We start from the raw sequence: 22,603 nt of genomic DNA on the forward strand, positions 1-22,603 counted from the left end.
AAAATGTGACGGTCTTCACATTTTTGTGAGGAATAAAGCAGAACAACGACGTTTACTGTTCTTGTCCCAGTACACTGCTGGCAATAATCATAGCTCCACTTTTTCATACTGGAAAATCTTTGATAATTTTTTAAAAAAAAATTCTTTTTTGGAAAAAAATAAAAAAATCGTTTGAAGGTATTTCCAAACCGATATGAAAAATCGCCATTAGAATTTCATACCGTTAGAACTGTGAGTACTGTGATAGAATCTTTATTAAAATGGCGATTTTTCATATCGGTTTGGAAATACCTTCAAATGATTTTTTTATTTTTTTCCAAAAATTTTTTTTTTCAAAGATTTTCCAGTATGAAAAAGTGGAGCTATGATTATTGCCAGCAGTGTATTTAATCACTCCATAATCACTGAGTAACTCGTTCAACAGCTTTTTAGTGATATTTGATAAATTTTCCCCACCTTGTTCGAAAATTTTGTATGAAAATTCGAAATTTAATTTGAATTCTTCGAACTTCAACGACTTTTTGTGCAAATAGAGTTCCATTTACCTTTCATCCAAGAAACTATTGGAGAATCAAAATCTACTTGTGATTGAAGAACTTCAAAATCAAAACTTCTTCAAACCAAGTCGCTCATTTTTGAAGAGGGCGTGGCTTAAAATTATTTCTATGCAAAATTTGCTCGAGGAATTAAATACAAACCTTCTGAAAAATATGGGAGAAAACTACAAAAGCAGGAGAAGTTCCACTAATTATTCTGTAACTGAAAGTTTGATTAAAACAACCCTAAATCTATGGTATTAATTTATTAAGATCCAACATTATAAATTTCTCATGAAATTCCATTAGAAAAGAAAAAAAATATTTTGTAAATTATGAGTTAAGTTGTGCTTAAAGTAAATAGTTTTTTATAATCTTTTTTTTTTAACTCTATCGTATGTTCTCATGTCTTTCGGGAATGTTGTACAAAAATTATCCAATCTCAACTTTAGAAAAAAAAATTCCAGGGCACAGAAATAAAAAAAAACAAATTTTAGAAAAAAAAAGAATTTCAGAGGTACAAAAAAACAAAATAAAAATAAAAAATAATAAATTATCGACCCGATCTTGGTAATCATACATTTCTACAGAAAAAATATCTCTTAAATCCACTATAAAAAATATAGACGTTAAAATTGTTTCCAACCTCTTGAAGAGGATGACAAAATGCAAGCAATTGGCAAAGAAATTTTCAACAATTTTATCTAAGACACACACCATTTGATTCTAGGTGAGTTATTTCTTCTCCTTTGAGATATAAGTTCTGAAGTATATTCTTGGACAGAGTGTCTATTCCTGTAAAGGAATCTCTGCCTTAAAAACAGTTGGTAGATGGCAGTTAATGGGATCACAAATCAGTGGCTAGAAAGGGTTTTTTTTATAAAAAGATCTCGCCACTGAGAGTCACTACAAAAAAAAAACTGACAAGTGATTGCTTAAAATGAACTTGGACCCACATTGAAGATGACCTACCTACTGTCCATTTGACCTACCTCTATTCCTTGCTCTCAATAGTGAGAGTTGACAAATTGCCTGGGAATTTCCGGAGGATTCCCAACACCTCCGGCAAGCCGATGGACAGCAGAAGCCACTTCATGGGCTAAAACGGCTGTATCCTCCTTATTTTCGGCCTCAGCATAAACCCGAACCACGTCTTCAGTACCCGAGGGACGAACAAAGGCCCTAGCTCGTGGATATTTGGCCACAAGGGCATTAATCTCTTCCTGTAGTCCTTCAGGAGTCACACAGATGCGCTCAGCGTCAGTCGTGGTGATGACATTGCGATCCGCAACTGAGACCTTGAGCTGCAAATTGGGCAGATCGGTGTAGGTATTCACCCAATCCCGTAGATTCCAACCCTTGGCCAGCAGAACAGTCTCCACGAGAAGCATGTCTGAGATGGCATCGCCAACAGTCTCATTGATGAGATCAATTATTTGCAAGAATGTCTTTGCGGCATTTCGTTGCTCTTCATTCAAACTGAAAAGATTTAAGGAAGAGACCATTGTCAGGATTCTTCCTTATTGCTTACTATACAGTAGCATTATTATACAGTGACAAGATTACGGGCACTAAATTGAAAAATATTACCATTTTTTAAAGTTATCCTGGACACAAACCTTTTTAGATTTTGTATATGTTTTTTCTAATTATTAATTATTGCTTCAAAAGCTTTCTATCATAAACATTAAAAATACAAGCTTAAGTAACTAGTTCTATACTCAGTTGCGAGATTTAATAGAAAAAAATCATTTTTACAAATTAGCCGAGACACACACCTACTTAGGTATCCTAATTAGTTTTTCTAGTTTTATAGTTTTACACTTAAAACCAGAATAATCAGGGACTGGCAAAGACATTGACAGTTTGAGTTCAATCTGAAGATATGAAATTTGTCTGAGTATTATAGCACTCAGAAAAATAATTGAGTAAAACTTATTCGAATCGATGTTGAATTGACTCCTTTTCGTTGTGATTTTCGTTTAACTATATTTGAGAGATGATTTTACTTATATTTAGGTGTAATATTCGGAAGAGTTTTTTTTAAAGTTTTTTTTTCCTAAAATCTACATGAGAAAAGAGTGTAAAGAACTCTTTGTAAGACTGAAAATAACTCGTTTTGAGAGTTAAAACAACTCGTTCTAAGGGCGTTATCACACTTGCACATTAAAATTTTAATGTGATTTACATTAATTGTCGTTTGTGAGCGCCCAAATATGGTATTTGTGTCTTTGAGTCACTTAATATTTCGGGTTTTTCTATTTATTGATAAAGTGGACTTGGCCTGCAGAAATAAGTTTAAATTTACCTAAAGCATAAATATTTTTCACATTCAAAAATTAAAGAGAAAATCGCATTAATTTTTCGCATTAATGCTATAAATCAATTTATATCATATTTTGCGGGCCAAGTCTACCTTTTTATCAACAAATAGATCAAATTTTAAATATAAAATGATTCAAACACACAAATTACACATTTGAACTCTCACCAGCGACAATTAATGTGAATTATATTAAAATTTTAATGTGCAAGTGTGATAACACAGTAAGACTGAAAATAACTCGTTTCAAGAGTTAAAAAAATATTTTTTGGAGTTAAAATAACTCTTTTAAATCCCAAAATGGATAGATTTTGAAATTTTATGTTTTTGTTTATTTTATCATTTTCTTTATTAATATTTTATTGATCTCAAGTTCCCTATATTCCGAGAGAAATATCACGTATGATGCACGCACATGTCTTCATGAAACACTATTAGGAATATTTCTAGTTACTATTCCATATGAACTCTGCCATACAAAAATCTTCTTGACTGAAGTATATTCTTAAAACGAAAACACTTAAGCATATACTTCAGTCAAGATGAAAATTTACATCGAAAAAGAGTAATAATTACATCGATATCCGACGAATTACTTCAACTCGCACGATGTGGTTTTCGATGGTGCAAAGGTACACTTTTAATTTTTCTGAGAAATTAACAAATTAAAATTTGTGAATATGAATGGATTTTCGCTTTATTTGGAGCAAAATTAACTGAATAATGAAACTGTGGTATAGAAAATATATAAATATAGTAATTTAGTACTGTATTTATCATGAAAACAATGACGTTTCCATTTAGAGTAGCGAAAAATTTCCATTTGGAGCAGGTTTTGAATTAGCTCAATTTACCCTATTTTCTTTTATTGCTATTTCTCTCTAACTTGGAAATCAAGTTACGATAAACCTTTTCAAACAATGTAAGTTTGTTTATTAATAACACTAAAGTCGTTTTAAATATTTTTTTAAGAGAGGCCATAAATGATTTCTTTTTTATGCTTTTTACTTATGGACAAAATTGAAAATTGAATAGGACAGCCGGATAAGTGTTTAGGCATGTGATGAGGGAGTTAGGAAAAAAGGGACAGATAATCCTAACCGGCTTATGTAGGTGAGATTCTTAACGTGAGCTAACTCGGAGTGCATGCAAATTCGATTTAGAGCTGAAGTTGGGAGACGCCATTCAGTTATCTTGAATCAAATTCGTGAAATTATACAAATTTTGTATTTAAACCAAAATATCAAGGATTTGGATGAACTGATAGAATAGTGATATATGGATGAAATGTAGACCAGAATGTTCACTATAATTTTCCCATAGAACATGATCTCATCGATTACTCAGAAGCCAAGATAAGCGAGGTTTTTTGTTTCTTAACTCGTTTTTTCATCCAGAGTGCCCCAAGTAGTCATTTGTTGAGCTTCAACTATTTCAAAGAATTGTTGTATTTTGTGGGACTTTCCATTTAAAACCCTATTTTAAGTGTCTTTGTGGAGTAGAGGCAGTCAAATTGGCATCTGAGTGATTTCAAAGCGTTTTTATGGGAAAAATCATTTTTTTCACACTTAAACGGCAAAATCGGAGTGATAGCGTAGTCTGAGCGGAAAATGATGTATGGACGAAATGTAGAGACAAATGTGTTCTACAATTGTGTCGAAGTAATCATCAAAATCGGTTTAGCAACAGTCGAGATAATTGAGGTTATGTGATATTGAAATTGGTTTTTCGACTGTGGCGCCCCTGGTGTTGGTCCCACGAAGTTCAAATATTCTAGAAAGTTGTAGCATTTGGTGAGATCTTTCGTTTAAGCCCTCACTCATCAAAATCGGTCGCATAGAACCGGAGATATGATTTTTTGAATTTCGTGAACTTTGACCCCTCATATCTCCGGTTCTGTTTTAACCACAGCGCGCATACGCACCATTTTGGAAACGTCCTAGACTGGACTACAACATACTAAAATTTCATTAACTTGCACAATGCCGTTTTTGAGAAAAGTGACTTTGAATTTCGATGAATTTTGACGCTATCACAGCGCCACCTGTGGTGACTTTTTGAACTTCCATCTGAAAGTGCTCATCGAGACGAAACCAAAAAGGTAAAATTTAGGTCGCTATGTTAATTAGAACCGGAGATAGAGGCCGGTCAATGTTCGAACTTTGACCCCTTATAGCTCGGGTCAGGGGTTATGGATCGACTTAAGGTTTTTTTTGTTTGATAGGTGTAATCAACGGCTACAACATACTAAATTTTCAGCCCGATGCACAATGGAATTTTTGAGTTATTTAACTTTTAAGATTTAAAAATTTTCTTTTTAAAAAAAGCGCCCCTAGCGGTGGTTTTATGAACTTGCGATGTTAGAAGGGGAAGTGGCATTTCACGAGAGCTTTCCAAAAAGCCCTCACTTTTTAAATTCTGACAATTAGAACCGGAGTAATGGCCATTTTAAGAAATTTTTTTTAGACCCTTATAGCTCGGGTCAGGGGGGTCGGGGGACCTTAAGTTTGGTATTGATGGAAAGCTCTAAGGCCCAGCTATAACATACTAAAATTTGAGTCCGCTGAATACCATAGGGGCGGAGCTATTGAGAAAACAAAAAAAGGGGGGTCTTCAAAATGGCGGAAGGAGGGGTGGGGGGTGGGGGGTCTATGCACCAAGTTGCAATTTTCACCCGATATATAACCTTTGCCGAAAACCGCAAGTCGATATCTTTTTTAGTTTAGGAGCTATTAAGCTCCAAAGAGCGGCCGGCCGGCCGGCCGGCCGGGAACGTAACTTAGCCACATATATATTCGGAATCAGGAAGTGGCGAAACACATTTTGGCCAAATTTGAGGTCGATCGGACGACATGAAATTTTGTTAGGATTATAGTAGGTGAGATTTTGTTAAGAATCTCACCTAATACTTTGGGAAAGTTTGAGCCAGATCACAGGGCATGAAATATTCTTAAAACTTATATTAGGTAAGGGTCCAAAAAGACTCAGGATGATCTTTGAGAATATTTAGCCTGTAAAATATGAGAGTAAAGATTTATCTCAAACTGTCCTTGAGGACTTATAAATTCCTCGATTACCTAATCCTTTACTGCCAAATTTTGCAAGCCAAATAAATATTCTGAAGGATCAGATTGAGTCTTTGCGAGTTCTAAATGTGTAAAAAACTTACTTGTCATCTTCTGCCGTCTTCTTGATGAGTTGCTTGGCATTTTTGCTGAAGATCACAGTCCCATGCCCATTGGCCTCGAAGTACACTCCAATATCAAACTCCGTGGCTTTGTGATGGAGATGCTTGACACCCGTGGGGACACACGCCACTGGAACACGCAGCTGATGCTCAATATAGTCCGTGGAGGCTCCATTGGCATAAGCAGTCTGCACCAGGCCCATTCGCAGATTGATATTGCACACTCGTACAAGTCCCATGAGATAATCTGCTACAAGTGTAGCAATGCGATCTCCATCCAGAAGATGGAAGCAATTGTTCTCGTCCGTAAAGAAATACACAACACGATCAGCATCTCCATCCACTGACACACATCGGGCATTTGCCTCAACCTCTGGCATCCCAATTGGGGCTCTCTGCTGGACTTTCACATAATCTGCTCCGCACTATTTTCGGGGTGAAAGCAAAGGGAGGAGAATGGATTTTCAATAACAACGCAAAGGCGGGAAAAGCTAACCGGAAATTGTGCTGAGCAAATATCAATTAGGGAGCTATAACAGAAGGAAAAGTAAGAGGAAAGTCACAGGAAATTTCATTTAAACTAAATTCATTGAAAGAAACTTTTGCTGAAGACTTCCCTTTGTCAGTTTTCGATTCATTAGCATTTTGTTGGCCTATTTTGCCGTAGATATTATTTGTTGGATTTTAGAAAATTCTTGCAAAAATTAATTTTATTGAAATATTTAAACAATTCGAAATTTCAATAGAATTTACTAGAATTAACTTGGCGAAATCGGACAAGTTTTCTGTATTTGAATTTGATACAACACTCTCTATACGTCCTCTTTTTGTGTAAAGCTTATTAAGAATGCTCCAATTCGTAAGTTTTATGCTAAAATATGACCTCAAAGTTGATTGCATATAAATTGTCGCATTTATTGCGGATCTGTAACATTTTTCGATGAAGTTAATTTTCACTTGTTATCAATTTAAACCAGTTCATTTATCATATAAAAATGTTCAGAAAAATCTGTAGTTCGGAAAGAAAATAACTATCAATTCAAAATCATGGAAAGAAATGAATAGAAATCAGTAGCATTATAACAAATGAAATATTCATCAAAAACAGGAGAAATACGATATCAAATCAAGTATCTTACCGTTTGACCTTTAGGCCAAAAAAAAATTAAGACAAATAAAATAACAATATTTGAGAAAAGTAGGGAAAGGCTTTGAGTCTTCGCATTACATTCTGGTTTCCAACACTTCACATTTTTGCCATATTCATTTAATGAATCAGATAGGACAGATTTATTAAATAAATATAGGATTACGGGAAAAATATGAAAACTTCGAAGCTAAAGTAGGAAAAAGCGCGCTACCTTCGGACGATTTATGCTTCGAACAATTCATTGTTTTCAATGTGTTATAAATGAATTTGGCCTATTATAATATTATATTTTAATAGCTAGTTCAATGCCTCAAACTTTCAGAAAAAACTATGGGTGAAATTTATTCGGAACATATTGAAAAAATTGAATTGTCCGAAGCTTGAATCTTCCGAAGGTAGCGCACTTTCCCCTATGTGCGAAGACTTCCCATACTTTACCCGATCCATTCCCGATTTGGGCCGAGTAAGCTGGGTTGGAAATTTAAAGATTTTTGTAAAATACAAATTTGACCAAATTTAATGTGAAATAATAAGTACCCAGATATAATCTAAATTTAGACTTCGAAATTTGTTTCGATCTATAGGGGAACTAGTTATAAAACATATCCAGAAATAAAAGAAATCGTTAGAGTCGATTAGAGAGGTGAGGAAGAAAAACGCCTTTAGATCGATACCGCCATACCGCCGATGCCGCCCAAAAATTCCGAAAAGCCAAAATTCCGAATGGGTCAATATGCTTGAAAACCAAAATTTCGAATGAGCCAAAATCTCGAAAACGTAAAGTCCTAAAAAGGGACAAAATTATTATACGGATGATAATGTGTGAAATAAAGTTTTCCAACACAAAGAAAATTTCCCTTTGCCTCCAGCAAACGGGGGTGCAATTGCGGGACTACATATTACTATACACGACACTTTTAAGAATTTGGAATTTTGGCCTTTTCGGCATTTTGGCTTATTCAGGATTTTGTCCCATTCGGGTTTTTGGCTTTTCGCGATTTGGGTTTTTTGGGATCTTACCCCTTCGAGATATTAGTCCATTCGGGATTTTAGTTTTCGGGATTTTGAGTTTTCGAGATTTGGACTTTTTGGGATCTTAACCCATTCGGGATTTTGGCGTTTGAAAGTTTGGCTTTTCGAGATTTGGGCTTTTCGTGATGTTGTCCCATTCGAAATTTTAACTTACGGAATTTTGACTTTTTGAAATTTTGTTCCATTCGAGATTTTGGCTTTTCGCGATTTGGGTTTTTTGGGATCTTACCCCTTCGAGATATTAGTCCATTCGGAATTTTGGTTTTCGGGATTTTGGTGTTTGTAATTTTGGCTTTTCAACATTTGGATTTTTCGAGATTTTGGCCCATTCAGGATTTTGGCTTTTTGTGCTTTTGCCGTTTAGGATTTTGACTTTGGGGATTTTGGCTTTTCGCAATTTGGGCTTTTTAGGATATTCACCCATTTGAGATTTTGGTCTATTCGGGATTTTAGTTTTCGGGCTTTTGGCATTTGGAATTTTGGCTTTTCGAGATTTGGGCTTTTCGTGATGTTGTCCCATTCGAAATTTTAAATTACGGGATTTTGACTTTTCGAAATTTTGTCCCATTCGAGATTTTGGCTTTTCGCGATTTGGGCTTTTCGGGATCTTAGCCCATTCGAGATTTTGGCCCATTCGGAATTTTGGTTTTCGGGATTTTGGTGTTTGTAATTTTAGCTTTTCAACATTTGGATTTTTTGAGATTTTGGCCCTTCCGGGATTTTAGCTTTTGGGATTTTGGATAATTCGGGATTTTGACCAATTCGAGATTTTGACTTTTTGAGAACTTCACTCATTCAGGATTTTGACCGAGACCCCTGTATAGAATATTAACTCATGGGGGAGGGTCATCGAAGAACTGAGGTCGATATCTATTATCGTTTGAACTCTAGCCCGGTATTATTATTATTATTATTATTATTATTATTATTATTATTGGTAGAAGAAATGAAGATTTTAATTTTAGAATAATGGTGCTATTCCAATGAAAAAATAGAAGAGAAATCTTTAGGTCCTGCCACGACTGTTTGATGATTTTGGAATACGACGAGGATTGGGGGAAATAGTCGAGACAGAAACCAACACAAAGAAAAATCTATAATGCAGAAGCACTTAAGAACAGTCATGTACTATAAAAAAAATGTCCAAGAGAAATATTTTCTCTTTTAATTTATCATTGGAATAGCAGCATTACCACCATTATTCAAAAGGTAAAAACCTAGTGTGATAACTAAAATTTTATTTATCGTAACAGAGATTTTGATTGTCATTTTTTGATGGTTTATGGCAAATAAAAATTATAAATACATATTTAATTTAAAAGAAATTGTGATTGAAAAATTTCTTTTGTAATAAAGTTGCTTTTTGTACCCAAATGATGAAAATTTTATTGCTGAAAGCCCAAGTTATTTTTAAACAATGTTTACAAGTGTCTACGAAAAATATAAGAGGTTTCATCAACAATACCAAAGCTCGTCTACTATAAATTAAAGAGAGACGGTATAACTTTTGCAAGAATTTGGGACGAGAATTTGTATAACAGAACGATTTTCTTTTAAATCTGAGGAAAATATATTTTTTTATTTGTAAAATAATAACGAGAATATTATTCTTCAAATAGCATCATAATTTTCGATTGTTATTGAGTCATGAGTCAAGAACCTCTCCTCAATCGAAAAAACGTTGTAAAAAATCATGACAAATATTCTTTAGAATAAACTGAAATGCAATTGTTCTTTTTGGAAGGCGTTGGCAAAGAAAAAATCAAAGAGTGACTAACAAAGTGTTTTTTTTTTCTGAAAAAGATTTACTTTGAGGTTTCCATTATACGTTCAATCGTTTTCTTCGCAAAATCAACTGATAGTTAATTAATCAACACATTTCATGCCAATTTCTTATCTTGACTTCAATATAAAACACATTTTCGCTGAAAAAAAAACTAATAAGAACCTCATGAAATGCGTGGGAAATAAAATGCAGTGAGAATATTGAGGATCTTGTTGCGTGTGAAGAAGAATCTTTCAGCGAATTTGAAACATCTGTTCCAGACTTTCTGTGCTGTAAACTCCCCAATTATATATATTTTTTTATTCCCTGAAAATATCATCTCACTCACCTCATGATTAATCTTTCCTTCACCACTGTTGAACACCACAACGTCTAGGCCCCTATCCATGCGCTTGAGGAACTGAATCATCTTTCGCGCTCCCACTCCATTGGCCCCGTCGAAGTAGACGCGATTTGTGTAGTTGCCATGAGTTGTTGTAGTACCCCTGATGTTCTGAAATGCCGTGATGAGTTTCTTGTAGTAGCCCTCTTCTGTTGGAGTACCGTAGCTGCATCTGGTATTTGCTGCAACTACCAAGTAGTGCAGCATTGGTGTTGTGAGGATCCCAAATTCCTTAACACCGCCCTTAAGGGCCACAACCCCATCACAGACCGCCTTTAGTAGCCTAGGACTGTGATAGCGATTGTCCATGCCCACATACACCGTCGATGGAGCAGAAATACAAACATTCTCCTCCTGAATCACCGCCGCAATCTCCTGCTCAAGCTCCTGATCACTCACATTGGCCAATCTCGTGGCCAATTTTTCCCATCTGGCCTCTAACATCTCCCCTTCCGGATCCACCAGTTTCACCCCATTATCCGGCTCCGGATTATGCGAAGCCGTTATCATCACCCCAATCACAGCTCCATTCTTGAAGCGCGATCTCAGAGTTGCCAATAATCCCATCCGGTACATTACATAATCCAAATTCTCTGCTCTATAAATACAAGAAAGAGCGAGAGACACCCAGAATTAAAAAAAAAAAGAAAACTTTCCCACTCAGCATTCCAACTTGAGCAGAGTTATGTGTGGAGAATGAAAAGAAAAAACCAGAGAACAGGAAGTGATTCTTTTGATACTTGTCCCAAGGAAATCACCTTGAGGAATTGCAGACTAACTCGAGATGAAAGACTCTCATTCAATCGAGAATAGCGTTTTGATGGTTGTTACAATTAAAAGATAATTAAATTATGTTTCTCAACTATATTTTTATGGCTTTCCATTTTTGTGATTTTCTTTTTATTAAATCGATTTATAATTTTAGAAACACGAAGTGTAGGCTTGAAGTATCAAAATTTGTACGTGATTGAAGGATTTATTAAAGAGGGTGATAGGTGTAGGGAAGCTTATGGTAATATAAGTTTTAGATATAATAAGTTTCAAGGCCTTAATTACCTCAAAAGACTCAAGCTGATTCTCGACAATATTTAGCATGGCGATATAGATTTACCCCAAACTGTCATACATTGATTAGGATCATTGATTAGGATTAGAGGTTCTTTGCATAAATTTCCTATTACTAATCATTCTTCGCTTCCAAATTTTGTAGGCTAAATATTCTTGAGGATCAGCTTGAGTTTATTTGGGCCCTTAGATAAAATTCAATTCAAATTAATTTGATCAATCTCCAATATTGCGACTACCGACTGACTTCACAACTGATCTCATCAGGCAAACGGCACAAAGCTCCTGAATCACTGATCGTATAAGCCGCTTACATTATAACATAAATAATATAAAATAATGTTAACAATACTGAAATGGGCACATATAAGTCACAAGTTAACGTATTTTACAATTCATAAACATAAACTTAACAATTCAATCATGAATACAAGTAGAGATTGCACCAGATCAGTACTACTGTGTCAGTCGTAATCATTGCAAGAAAGGACTGTAAGAAATTTCTTTCGAAGATCAAAAGATGATTTGATCTTCGATCTTTGATTTTTGATGGTTTACAATAAACTCGGCTATTATAATTTAAATTAATACTCCCTCCGTTCCGAAATAAGTCGTACGTTTGGCGAAAAATTAGGGATTAAGGAATGGTTTCACAGAATGTTTTTGTTATTTGTAAATATATTATGTATGAACTATCCTCCATGTTCAGGGATAATATGGGGATCCTATCACGATGGTAAGTTGAGGAATCGATATGTTGAAATTGTCCATTTTTCGCTTTTTTTTTCAAAGATCTCCGGTAGATAGTTAATTACTGCAAGATGGACTGTGATTAACATTACTGGCTAGAATTTGTTCTAAATTTTTAGTATGCACAAGTAGAACTCAACAGTTATTACCGATATTACACTTTTTATATCTCAAATTTTGCAGAATGAGCAATCAAAGAACATCCTTTTTTTTATGTGTTCGAATATCTGGATGCAAAATGGTGAGAGATAGGGACTTGGGACCTCCAGCGGACTACCCATAAGTTGACCCTGGGACCATTTATATGTTTCTCTAAAACATATCCAGAATTGAAAAAAAGGAATCGCACGACGTGTTTTCGAGCAATCCCAAAAAACATGATTTTGGAGGGTAAGAGGAGGGTGAGGGCAAAATAAACATATTAATGGTCCCAGGGTCAACTTATGGGGGGGTCCCCGAAGGTCCCAAGTCTATATCTCTCACTATTCTGCACCCATTTTAGATTGAAAATAAAACGCCAAAAATAAGACATTCGTTCCTCAACATACCATCAAGACTGGTCCCCAATTTTAGTGCTGGACATTAGCAATAGTTCTTTACAAGAGATAATCGTTGATACACAAAACATTTACCAACAAACTTTCCCTTAATCCCATTTTTTCCCAAACGTATGACTTATTTCGGAACAAGAATTTTTCCCAAACGTACGACTCATTTCGGAACGGAGGGAGTATGTCATATGAGTGATATCCATGACATGAGTTAATGCTTGATTCTTTGAAACTCACAGGAATAGAACGAGATATTGATAGCGGAGGATGGTTTTTTTTTTAACCACATTTCAACTAACCATAAACTTTGTTAGTTTCACTATATGCAGAAAAGTTCCATGTATTAATTTATTAACCTAAAAATATGCATTTTCAAAAGTAATGCATGCCTAAGCTCCCCCTCCCCCCCTTTATATTTCGTATAGAAGTAGTAATTAGATAGTTTCGGTATCACAAAAAGATGCAAACAAAACGATTTTCGAAGTACTTGAATTTGTGACGTACATGCTAGCTGGTTCACTACCGGTTCACGACCTATTGAAACCGACTCAGTCTTGCCAAAAATTAAAGACCTATGAAACAAGCCCAAACATTATACCATTCGGTAGAGAAATACGCTCTGAGTATTTTTAACTTTTGAAAAAAAAAAAACGCTATTAGGAATCCATTGGGGTTATTAGAAATTATTCAATGGTATATTCGTATGTGCATGAAATGTCCGTCAGGGTAATCTCTAAACATAATCCAAAAATGAAAAAAAAAATCACACGAGGGAAAAGGCAGGAAAGACAGGAAAGTCCAACGTAGTCTAGAACGTAGAAACGCATTCAAAAGCTGTAATAGAAACAAAAGCGGTGAAAAATACCACATTTAGTAAGGCTTCTGTACATGTTAAAGACATCAATTTTTAGCTGGAATTCTACAATCTTAGATTCTGTATTCATAGTTTCTGACCACTAAGCCAGAGCCCTTCAAATCGGGACTAAACTTAGAATATACACGTTATGACACTAATAATACGCATTGATCACCAATTTCATTTTTTAATCCCACCTTACCTATCTATAAGGTCTTATTGGCTTATAGCCCATTAAAGACCGCAGACTACCAATTTCATATCCGCTAAAAATCCGTTCGTACTTTTCCGCCCGTCGTATAACCGTTTCGGGAGAGAAAACAAAAAGAGATAACAAGAAGCCTTATGCCCTAGACACACTTACGACTAAAGTCGAGAGATGACTCTGTGGAAAATGATGGAATTTGACCATTATTTCTAATATAATTACGCTAAGCCGTCTCTCGGCTAATCCTCAGGTCTGTCAAGGCTATTACGACAATACTTACGACAATATTTTTCGATTAAGGTTAAATCTCGTTGGACGGCTAAAAGTTGGTGATGTCATATACATTCCCTATTCCCTCCCGATTCTGACATTTTGAAACATTACCAAATTTTGTTTTATAAATTATTCACCTCCTGACATACATTCGGACTCAAATTTTAGTAGGATACACCGGGGCACAATTATTCAGAAAATGAAATTTTTCTTTGCTTATGAATTAGTGAAAAAATGTTTAAATCAAATCGATAAATATTCAAATGAATAGGGATGGAGGTGTTAACTCGGAATACATAGTAATTTGCTCAATATTCTTTCTAGGATAAATTTGAATATCCCATGGTGTAATTCTAACTGTGGATAATTTGAAAATTCAACTGGACATTAGATCTCTTGAACGAAAACTAGCTTGACTTTCTTTGACTTCCGTAACCCGATCGACAATAAGTGACAAAATAATTTTAAAATGGCCATAGCTAGGGGAAAGTGGTCTGCCTTTGAATGCGGCAGCCTTTGAATATTGTAATTTTTTCATTTTTCTTTAAAGCATAAATTCTTTTCTTTTAACTATTAGATAGCTATTCATAATCCTCACAAGTCATCAAAAAATGCAGACCCTAGCTCTTATTTTCTAGGTGCTAGGGCAAGAAAACGAAACTGTGCTCTAAACTGTAATTTTGATGTTCCACAATTCATGTGTTTTTTCACTATCAAAATAATTTTTCGAACAAATCTTCTATTGTGAATCATAGAAGGTTATTCTTGGATGGTATTTCTCCAAATACATTTTGATTCAGATGAGACAAATTTTGTGGGTGATAACAGTTTGCAAATATTGCTCTGCGGCAGCCTTCGAATCTTAATGTTGTGTGCCTTTGAATCCTCTCTTTACATACATTGAAACGTCTGACAACTTCCTGTCCAGGAGCAGAATAGAACTCCTACTTTGGTCCGACGAAGGTCATAGAAATACTTATAACATGCTATCTTGCTCCGGCCGGGATGTTTCAAACTGACAATTGGCAACTTCAATGGCGTTATATTACAAATTTTCAAGTGAAAAACAGTGCTTCAGAAAAATGTAAAAAATGTTGTTGTATAATGACTCTTGACTACAGTGATTGTTTTATTGAGTGCATTAGGGTTCATGCTAATCAATTATGGGCCGTTTAATGTTACAGCCCTAATATTCTCAGTGAAAAATTAAGATTCAAAGGCTGCCTAACCACATTCAAAGGCAGACCATGCAGGCTGCCTTTGAATATATCGACATCACATTTTCAAGTTTCTCACCAGGAAAAACTGAGGACTTGCGAGTCCTGAATGGGGTAAGCATAGAAGCTCAATGAACAAGAGAATTTTTTGGTGTAGTGCAAAGTAAAACTCATGTTGTAGTTTACTCTGAAAAAAATCTCAAATTTAGAACATCATTTTTCGTTCAAAGGCAGACCACTTTCCCCTACTGTTCAAGAGTTTGCAGTACAACTTTGCAGGAGGGTCATTTGAAATTAACAAACTTCTAAACTGCCTGTGGTATTTTTTCGATAAAAAAGAAAAACGTAATTTACGAAAAGCCTGAGAAGGTTTTATCACACAAGACATATAAACATGATTTCTTTCTGAATCCGTCTTTCGCAATTTTACCCTATCGGACGACCACCAAATTTTTACTAATTGTAGGAATAGCATATATCTCGGATTAATATTCCAATTAGATATTACTTAGATCTTGAGTGAATTGGACAGGTTTTGTTGAATGCTACAATTCCTCAGAAACCTCAGAACGCCGAAACTTCATACGATTCAAATTCGAACTTTCGAAAAACATTTTCGGAAATTCAATATTATATATCTTGAAAATCGCAATTTAAATTTCGATGAAATTTGATTATATTGTATATAAGTATGAATTACTTCACCATTTGATATCTTTTACCAAACACAGTTTCTTTTTTTCGATGGAAAATATTGATCAATACTTTTGTAATCCACACATTTTCCATTAAGACAGAATATTATATAATACATTAATTAATTACTTTTAATTAATTCAATGTTAACTGGTATAATAAATTATTTCAATTGAATAAAATTATTGATTCAGCAATATGATTGTTATTATTTTTCTAAAGAAAAAAATAAACAAAGAAATCTAAAAGGAAGTCAGTTATGTATTTGATCGCCAAAATATGCCAGAGTCACACATTTCTTAATTAACCAAAATATTTACTCTAACAATAAGCACAAATTCAGTCTTTTCTTTCATCTCGTCATACTTTTGGTAAGATAATATTCCAAATTAACCGCACAATTGAGCGTCAATGGAAGCAAAAAGTGATCTCTATTCACATGTTTCATGCAAACACGTGTTGGCTGCAGTCGTTAATAATGTTATTTGTTTATAGTAAACAAATCCCCATATGAAACCCCACTTGAGTGCCACTTCGGAATCCCAAATGTCCATTGCAAATTCTAATGAGAATTAAATAGTTTTATTTATTGAATTTCATCGACTACCGTATGGAAGTATGCTAAGAAAAAAAAACTGTTGGATGTAAATAAATTTAGAGACTTTTGAAGTCTTTTTACTGTGAATCAAGTGAGGAATTTGGAGAATTTGACTATTTATAAATTCAGAGTTTCTTTATCACCTCTGTGATTGGATTTCCTGAATGGATTTTCTTGGGAATTTCTGGGATATTTCCTGAAAAGTTCATATACATGGAAAACTTGAGGTGAGCCTTAGGAAAATTGATAACTAGAAACCATTAGTTAGTATGACTTCTAGGAAAAACAAACAGAGATTCAGTGACTCAAAAATAAAAGACGAATATTTGCTTAGAAAACATATTGGAAAAATACAGGAATTTTGAAAGTATATTATTGATTTTATGATCAATTAGAAACGATTTCCTGTGGGAAAATTTCCTGATCAAATTGATCATTTCACAGAAAATTCAATGATTTCTTGAAAACCGATTCGATCCAAGGAAAATTGCTCCATATGAAAAGTCTTTTTAATCTGCCGTGATTAATCAATAAAAAAGCCTAAATAGCAACAATAAAAATCCTCATCTACCACACGGAAAACATAATATCAAAATTTTGGCTAAGTGGTTACTGACCCTGCGACTATTTTTACGCTTTGACCTCCTCCAGTATTCTCACTTGAACGACGTGCTCTTCCCCTGTTCAATATTCTTGACATGGGAAGTGAAGCAAAATCAGACGCTCTAAAGGGTCAGACAGACTCTCAATTTAATATGCATGTTAATATCGCCCAAATGTCTCTCTCCCTTCATAAACTGCCTTCTTCCGTGAGTGTGTGGCATTTAAAAATAAATCCGGGAGTCGCGTGGAATTTGTCGTGAATGTGTCATTGTCCCCCCTCAGAAATATCTTCAACAAAACACCTTTGGAGCACTTTCGGTCACCCCCACGGCAATATTCTCAGTAAGATTTGCCCACAAAGTTTATATTTATTCTCGTGCGTGGAAACTTCATGGCGTACGACATATGTCTTGTGGCCAGAGTTGAGAAAGGAAGTGTCTCAGGGATTCAAGATTTACAGGTAGAAATCCTACATTCTCAGTTCTATCGTTTAATCTTTAATTGTTGTCCAAATTGTTGTGGGGAAATGATTTTTAGTTATTTTAGTCCTTCACTGGACGTTTGAAAATGGTCGAAAGAGGTCTAAAAATGCATTTTCTTGTAATTTTCTGAAGTTTAAATTTATATATGGCGTCGATTTTGATAATAATTTCCTTGATTCTCGTTCTTGATATCAATTCTGAGTGACCAGTTCAATACTTAGATAGTTACACAATACAAATAAATGGTTATTGAAAGAATTTAATGTACAGATTGTAAATTCAATGACCATTAAGACGTATGTCAGATAACAGCCGTGTTATGCCCTAGACACACACTAACGACTTAATCCGAGAAACGTCTTAACAACGTAATTATAATGAGAGCAACTGAAATTATGATAAAATCGTAACATGGTAGGGATTAACAGGTATCAAATAGAAGGTACAGTAGATTCTCTCAAATTCGGGCATTTGGAACCGAAATGTCACCCGAATTATAGAAAAATTCGGGCGACAAACTGTTTGAATCGCAACGATTTTTTGTTCATCTGCATACTCATACTAAGTTACATACAGAACTAATCAAACTTAAAAAATGTCAACAAACTTTTCAAATGTAACTACTGCCCGAATTAAAAAGAAGCCCGATCTTAAAAGAGCCGAATTAGCGAAAGTTTACTCTATGTCCTACAAGATGTTTCTAAATTCAGAAACATAATTGTTGAGGGTTTAGTTTGTTGTTTTAGTATTTTCCTCTGATGAGGTCTGTAGGATTCTTGTTACTTTATATTTTAATAAGAGATTCCCCTACTGCGAAACGAAAATCATCTCGACCGAAGTATACATCTTAACTGGAAATTCCAAAATTTGTTAATTTCAACAGCATAAAGTTGTTTCTTCTTTACATTTTTTTGCTCAATTTATTAACAATTAATAATTACATAAATGTCTTTCTGTCATCGCTTTCACAATTTAAGTCTCGCTCCACTGATTCTTTTAAAACATTCACGAAGCTAAGGCGTAATTCATCCTAATGAATCGCGAATCTAAGTTTCATTTTTATGATAAAAATATAATTTTTTGCAAATATTGCAACAGTTTTGCTGCTTTGCAAAGAAATATGTTGCAAAATTCATAAACATCCGAATTTTTGACAAATTTGTATGTAGGGGAAAGCGCGCTACCTTCGGACGATTCAAGCTTCGGACAATTCAAGTTTTCTCATGTTCCTTATGGGTTGCACTCTCACTCATAGCTCTTTTCTGAAAATTTGAGGCATTGGACTAACTATTAAAATATAATATAATATTATAATGGGCCAAATTAATTTATAACACATTCAAAAAATGATTTGTGCGAAGCATAAATCGTCCGAAGGTAGCGCGCTTTCCCCAATTAACGGGTTTCCTAAATTTGTTTTCATTATAGTTTTTAAAGGCACTCAACAGTTCGTCGTGGGTTTCTTTTGCTGCTGTAGGTTACCAAGATTTCCACAAGAGTTCTGTGTAATGTTAAGGAATTCTTAAGGGTTTGCAAGTGTTTCTCAGATTTCTCAAGGGTGTTTTATTGGTTTTCACAGGGGAGTGACATTATCTCTGAAAAAAAGCGACCGGTTTTAGTGTAATTTTTTCCTTGTTTTCGTACACATTTCACGAGATATCTCCAAAACTACGTACGTTGCCAATTTAGGGTTTTCGGTTGCCTCTTCGTTATTAAATTGGCCTTTATTTTGTATTAGTATTTTTTGCTAATTCATTCTACAATGACAGAAAATAGCTAATAAACTCAAAAGTTTTTTCGGCTCGGTAGAAATATATGGGAAACATAGGAAATGTCATGCCCCTGGGTTTTCATGTGTTTTTGTATGTAATCCAAGCATTACAATAAATGTGATCATGAGAGAATAAGCAAGCACTAAACTGATTTTCAGAATGTAGTGCAAAAATGGTTTTACAATTGTCCAAAAACATGTGCAAGAAAAGTAGCACAAATTTGATGTTTTAACGCATGATACCTCCTACAAACGATGAAAGCAAGTAGATGAAAGTTCCATCTAAATACTGATGTGCAAATTCTTGTGCCCTGTGTAATATTTACGGGGAATATAAAGCCTATATAAGTGGAAAAATTTTGTACTCAGCTGAGCAAATCAGGGCAACTTCGTAAAAGTGTCACTAAATTTCATTTTGCTGTAGATGAAACCCAAGAATTTTCAGAAATTTTGTGAGATGGAATTAAGAACCTAATGAGAGATTTTTTTTGAAATATCGGTATAATTGATTTGGCTTGTGTGTCATTCAGTAAAAAGTCTCAAATCTTAGATATCATTTTCCGTACGAAGCTTCACAACCTCATTTCACAAGCTTCACAACCTTGCATTTCAAAAAGTTTGTCGCCCGAATTTCTGTCTAATTCGGCTGACATTTCGGTCCCATATGCCCGAATGTGAGAGAGTCTACTGTATTATGTTACCGTAGCGACTGTATTACGGAAATAAAAATAAAAATAAAAATATTATTTTAAGTGGATTAGTCATAAACGATCCAGATCAGGGGCCTCTCAACATTTCATTTTTCCATACGTTTTCGCATAGAGGCACTGAAAACTATTGGCAAGTTTTTTCCTAAAGAGAATTGACTTACCAGTCTGATATATTTCGAAATAGTGCATTAAAAGCTATCTGAAAATACATATTTCATAATGCTCGCCGAAATAATACAAGAACTACGAGCAAATTTGTTTAAGTCGCGATGCAATATCTGCAAAATTTTTTCAAGGAAAAGTGAAAAGTATCTTCACTTTTTATTAGGCTTGATTGGGAGCATGGCAAGGAACCTCCACGTGTATTTAGAGCTCTTTAGAACTAAATCGGTGCTCCTGGACAGTCCCCGGGGACTGACTAATCCTTTCACTTCGAGGCTAAAAATTGAGTATCGAAAAAACACACGAACACCTCAACCACAACGCAAGTGTAAACTCACAGATTTTTATCTGGTGGTCATGACAGCACTAACTACAAAAAGGTCCTTTTCAGGACCGGCTCTCAATGTCATTTCAATGAATATTGAGGGCCTGTCGACGATCAAAGAAGATCTTCTTTGTGAACTTTGGGTAGCAAACAAATGTGACGTCCTTTGTCTTCAGGAGACCCATAGGGGCTCCACGCAACGTTAATTTTTGTTTTTGTTAATTTTTTTTAAAGCCTCGACACGATTAATAATAATTGGGCTTGATTGGCCCCTGATCCAGATAGCGAAGCGCCCGGATTAGCACACTTGACTGTAGAATGAGGGTAGTAAGGTTTGACTTTTGAACTTTGGACTAGTTCTCACAAAGAAAACCAAAAAGAGTGAAGCTAAAATATTGTAAACTGCTACAAAATTAACAAAATATTAGAAATTAAAGTACAGTTCCCTCAAAATCCCATGCCCTGTGCATCCCTAGACCATATGACAAAGCAAGGAATTGTTAGATTTGACCACTGAGGAAGGCTTGGAGACTGAGCCGAAAGCTTTGGGAAGAATCGTTGTTTTTCTGAGCTGCCCTATATCCCCGACGCTCACCGGTTTCTTCACAATACAAATATTCCGTCGGAAACCACATAAGGAGGGTGTAAGACCTTGATCTTGATCCCGAATAATCATAGATTTTTAAATCAGATTTTTATCTTCAATCTATGTGGATTTTGCAATTCTACTCTGAGACACTGTGAGTCAGTCTCTGTCGCCACACGGACTCTTTTATATTTAGCCGGGAAAATGTGAATATTTCCAGGGAATTTCTCTGTGTCTAACTAGGCCTATCAGTCACAGACTCTACGCTTCTTGAGCAACATATTCAACATATTAACACCCCGATGTATTGGGGAAATAGCTGAAGACGCTCAATAGAAGGGTCACAGTTTCACCCGCATGACTGGGAAGATCATTGAAACTGTTGCATAGAGAAAGAATTCTGGGACAATTGGTGAAGATCCATTAATCTGCTTCACTGATTTTTCATCTCGTAAAAGAGCTCATGAGGCAAAATGTAGCGGAAAATTTATTGAGCGCATCAATGAGTCATCCGAGACTGGTTAAATGATCCTCCTTGTAACCTTTGAGCAAGGCTGTTTTGAGATGTGATCAGAAATTTGAGAATTTTAATTTCTCACCACAAATCAGAGTAGGCCACAAAAATTTGTTATTCGCGGTTTCGCGGTAGGCTGGGGGATTGATGAATCGCAGAAGTGATGCCTTGTGTGAGGAAGTGACTCTTTTGGCTGAGGAGGTCTTAATTGGGCCGGAAGAGGGAAGATAGTATCAATTGAATTGGGGCCTGTGGTTAGCATTTGCTGAGCTTTAGCTATGAGATAATGGGTTTATGATAGCGAAAGGTGCAAGTGATAAACTATTGGTCTTTCTCTGACTTGTAAGAGTGTGAAGGTGGAGACAATAGAGGAATTTCACCTTCACTTTCTGGGCCTCCACACCTTGGCGAGAGACAGTGAGCAGGTGAAATGGACAGTAAAGTATCTTTTAGCGAGGCGATGGCATTCAAATGAGGCGAGAATTGTGGGTTGGAAAAGGGTGGGAAATCCACCCGAAGGCCACTAACTTACTTTGTCCGGAATCCTGCTGTTCCATACTGAATATCTCCCTTCACCTTCTTGGGATACATTTCCCTGGCAAAGGCGTACACGGTACGCAAGTTCACTGACATTTTTCCACACAATTTATTTCACTATTTTCACGAATTTCCACACAAAAAAACTCCACAGAGCAACCCAGTGGCGACTTGTTCGCCACGCTGTCGTATGACAAATGGGAGGAGTGCCGACGTCTGCTGACATTCGTCTGACTTTTCCCCCACTCTTTCTAGTCGACACTATGTCGATCTGTCGATAAGTCATGCGCGGGAAAATAAAAA

At 35.3% G+C, this 22,603-nt stretch overlaps 1 protein-coding gene across 2 annotated transcripts; it reads right to left on the reverse strand.

Annotated features, from left to right (window-relative positions):
• Nucleotides 1–787: 787 nt before the first annotated feature.
• On the reverse strand, nucleotides 788–22,532 carry LOC129800380 (phosphoacetylglucosamine mutase). 2 transcript variants are annotated; one of them, XM_055844720.1, is made up of 5 exons: nucleotides 22,296–22,501; nucleotides 10,343–10,994; nucleotides 6,029–6,471; nucleotides 1,529–2,015; nucleotides 788–1,442 (listed from the first exon to the last, which is right to left on the reverse strand). In XM_055844720.1, the coding sequence occupies exons 1-4, from the start codon at nucleotides 22,394–22,396 to the stop codon at nucleotides 1,544–1,546; spliced, it is 1,668 nt and encodes a 555-aa protein (XP_055700695.1). In that variant the 5' UTR covers nucleotides 22,397–22,501; the 3' UTR covers nucleotides 788–1,442; nucleotides 1,529–1,543. The 2 variants fall into 2 exon arrangements, with proteins under 2 accessions (XP_055700695.1, XP_055700696.1); XM_055844721.1 differs by having other exon boundaries at nucleotides 788–2,015; nucleotides 22,296–22,532.
• Nucleotides 22,533–22,603: the final 71 nt, after the last annotated feature.

The sequence above is a fragment of the Phlebotomus papatasi genome, chromosome 2, assembly GCF_024763615.1.
Source record: "Phlebotomus papatasi isolate M1 chromosome 2, Ppap_2.1, whole genome shotgun sequence".
In the NCBI taxonomy this organism is placed as follows: Eukaryota; Metazoa; Arthropoda; class Insecta; order Diptera; family Psychodidae; genus Phlebotomus; species Phlebotomus papatasi.

What these genes read in the sequence shown, in the direction of transcription:
- LOC129800380 (XM_055844721.1), bottom strand. Translation starts at nt 22,396, where the DNA reads ATGTCAGTGAACTTGCGTACCGTGTACGCCTTTGCCAGGGAAATGTAT. An exon ending in ACAGCAGGATTCCGGACAAA is followed by an intron (nt 10,995 to 22,295) that starts GTAAGTTAGTGG and finishes TTGTATTTATAG; the next exon opens with AGCAGAGAATTTGGATTATG. An exon ending in AAGACGGCAGAAGATGACAA is followed by an intron (nt 2,016 to 6,028) that starts GTAAGTTTTTTA and finishes AAATCTTTTCAG; the next exon opens with TTTGAATGAAGAGCAACGAA.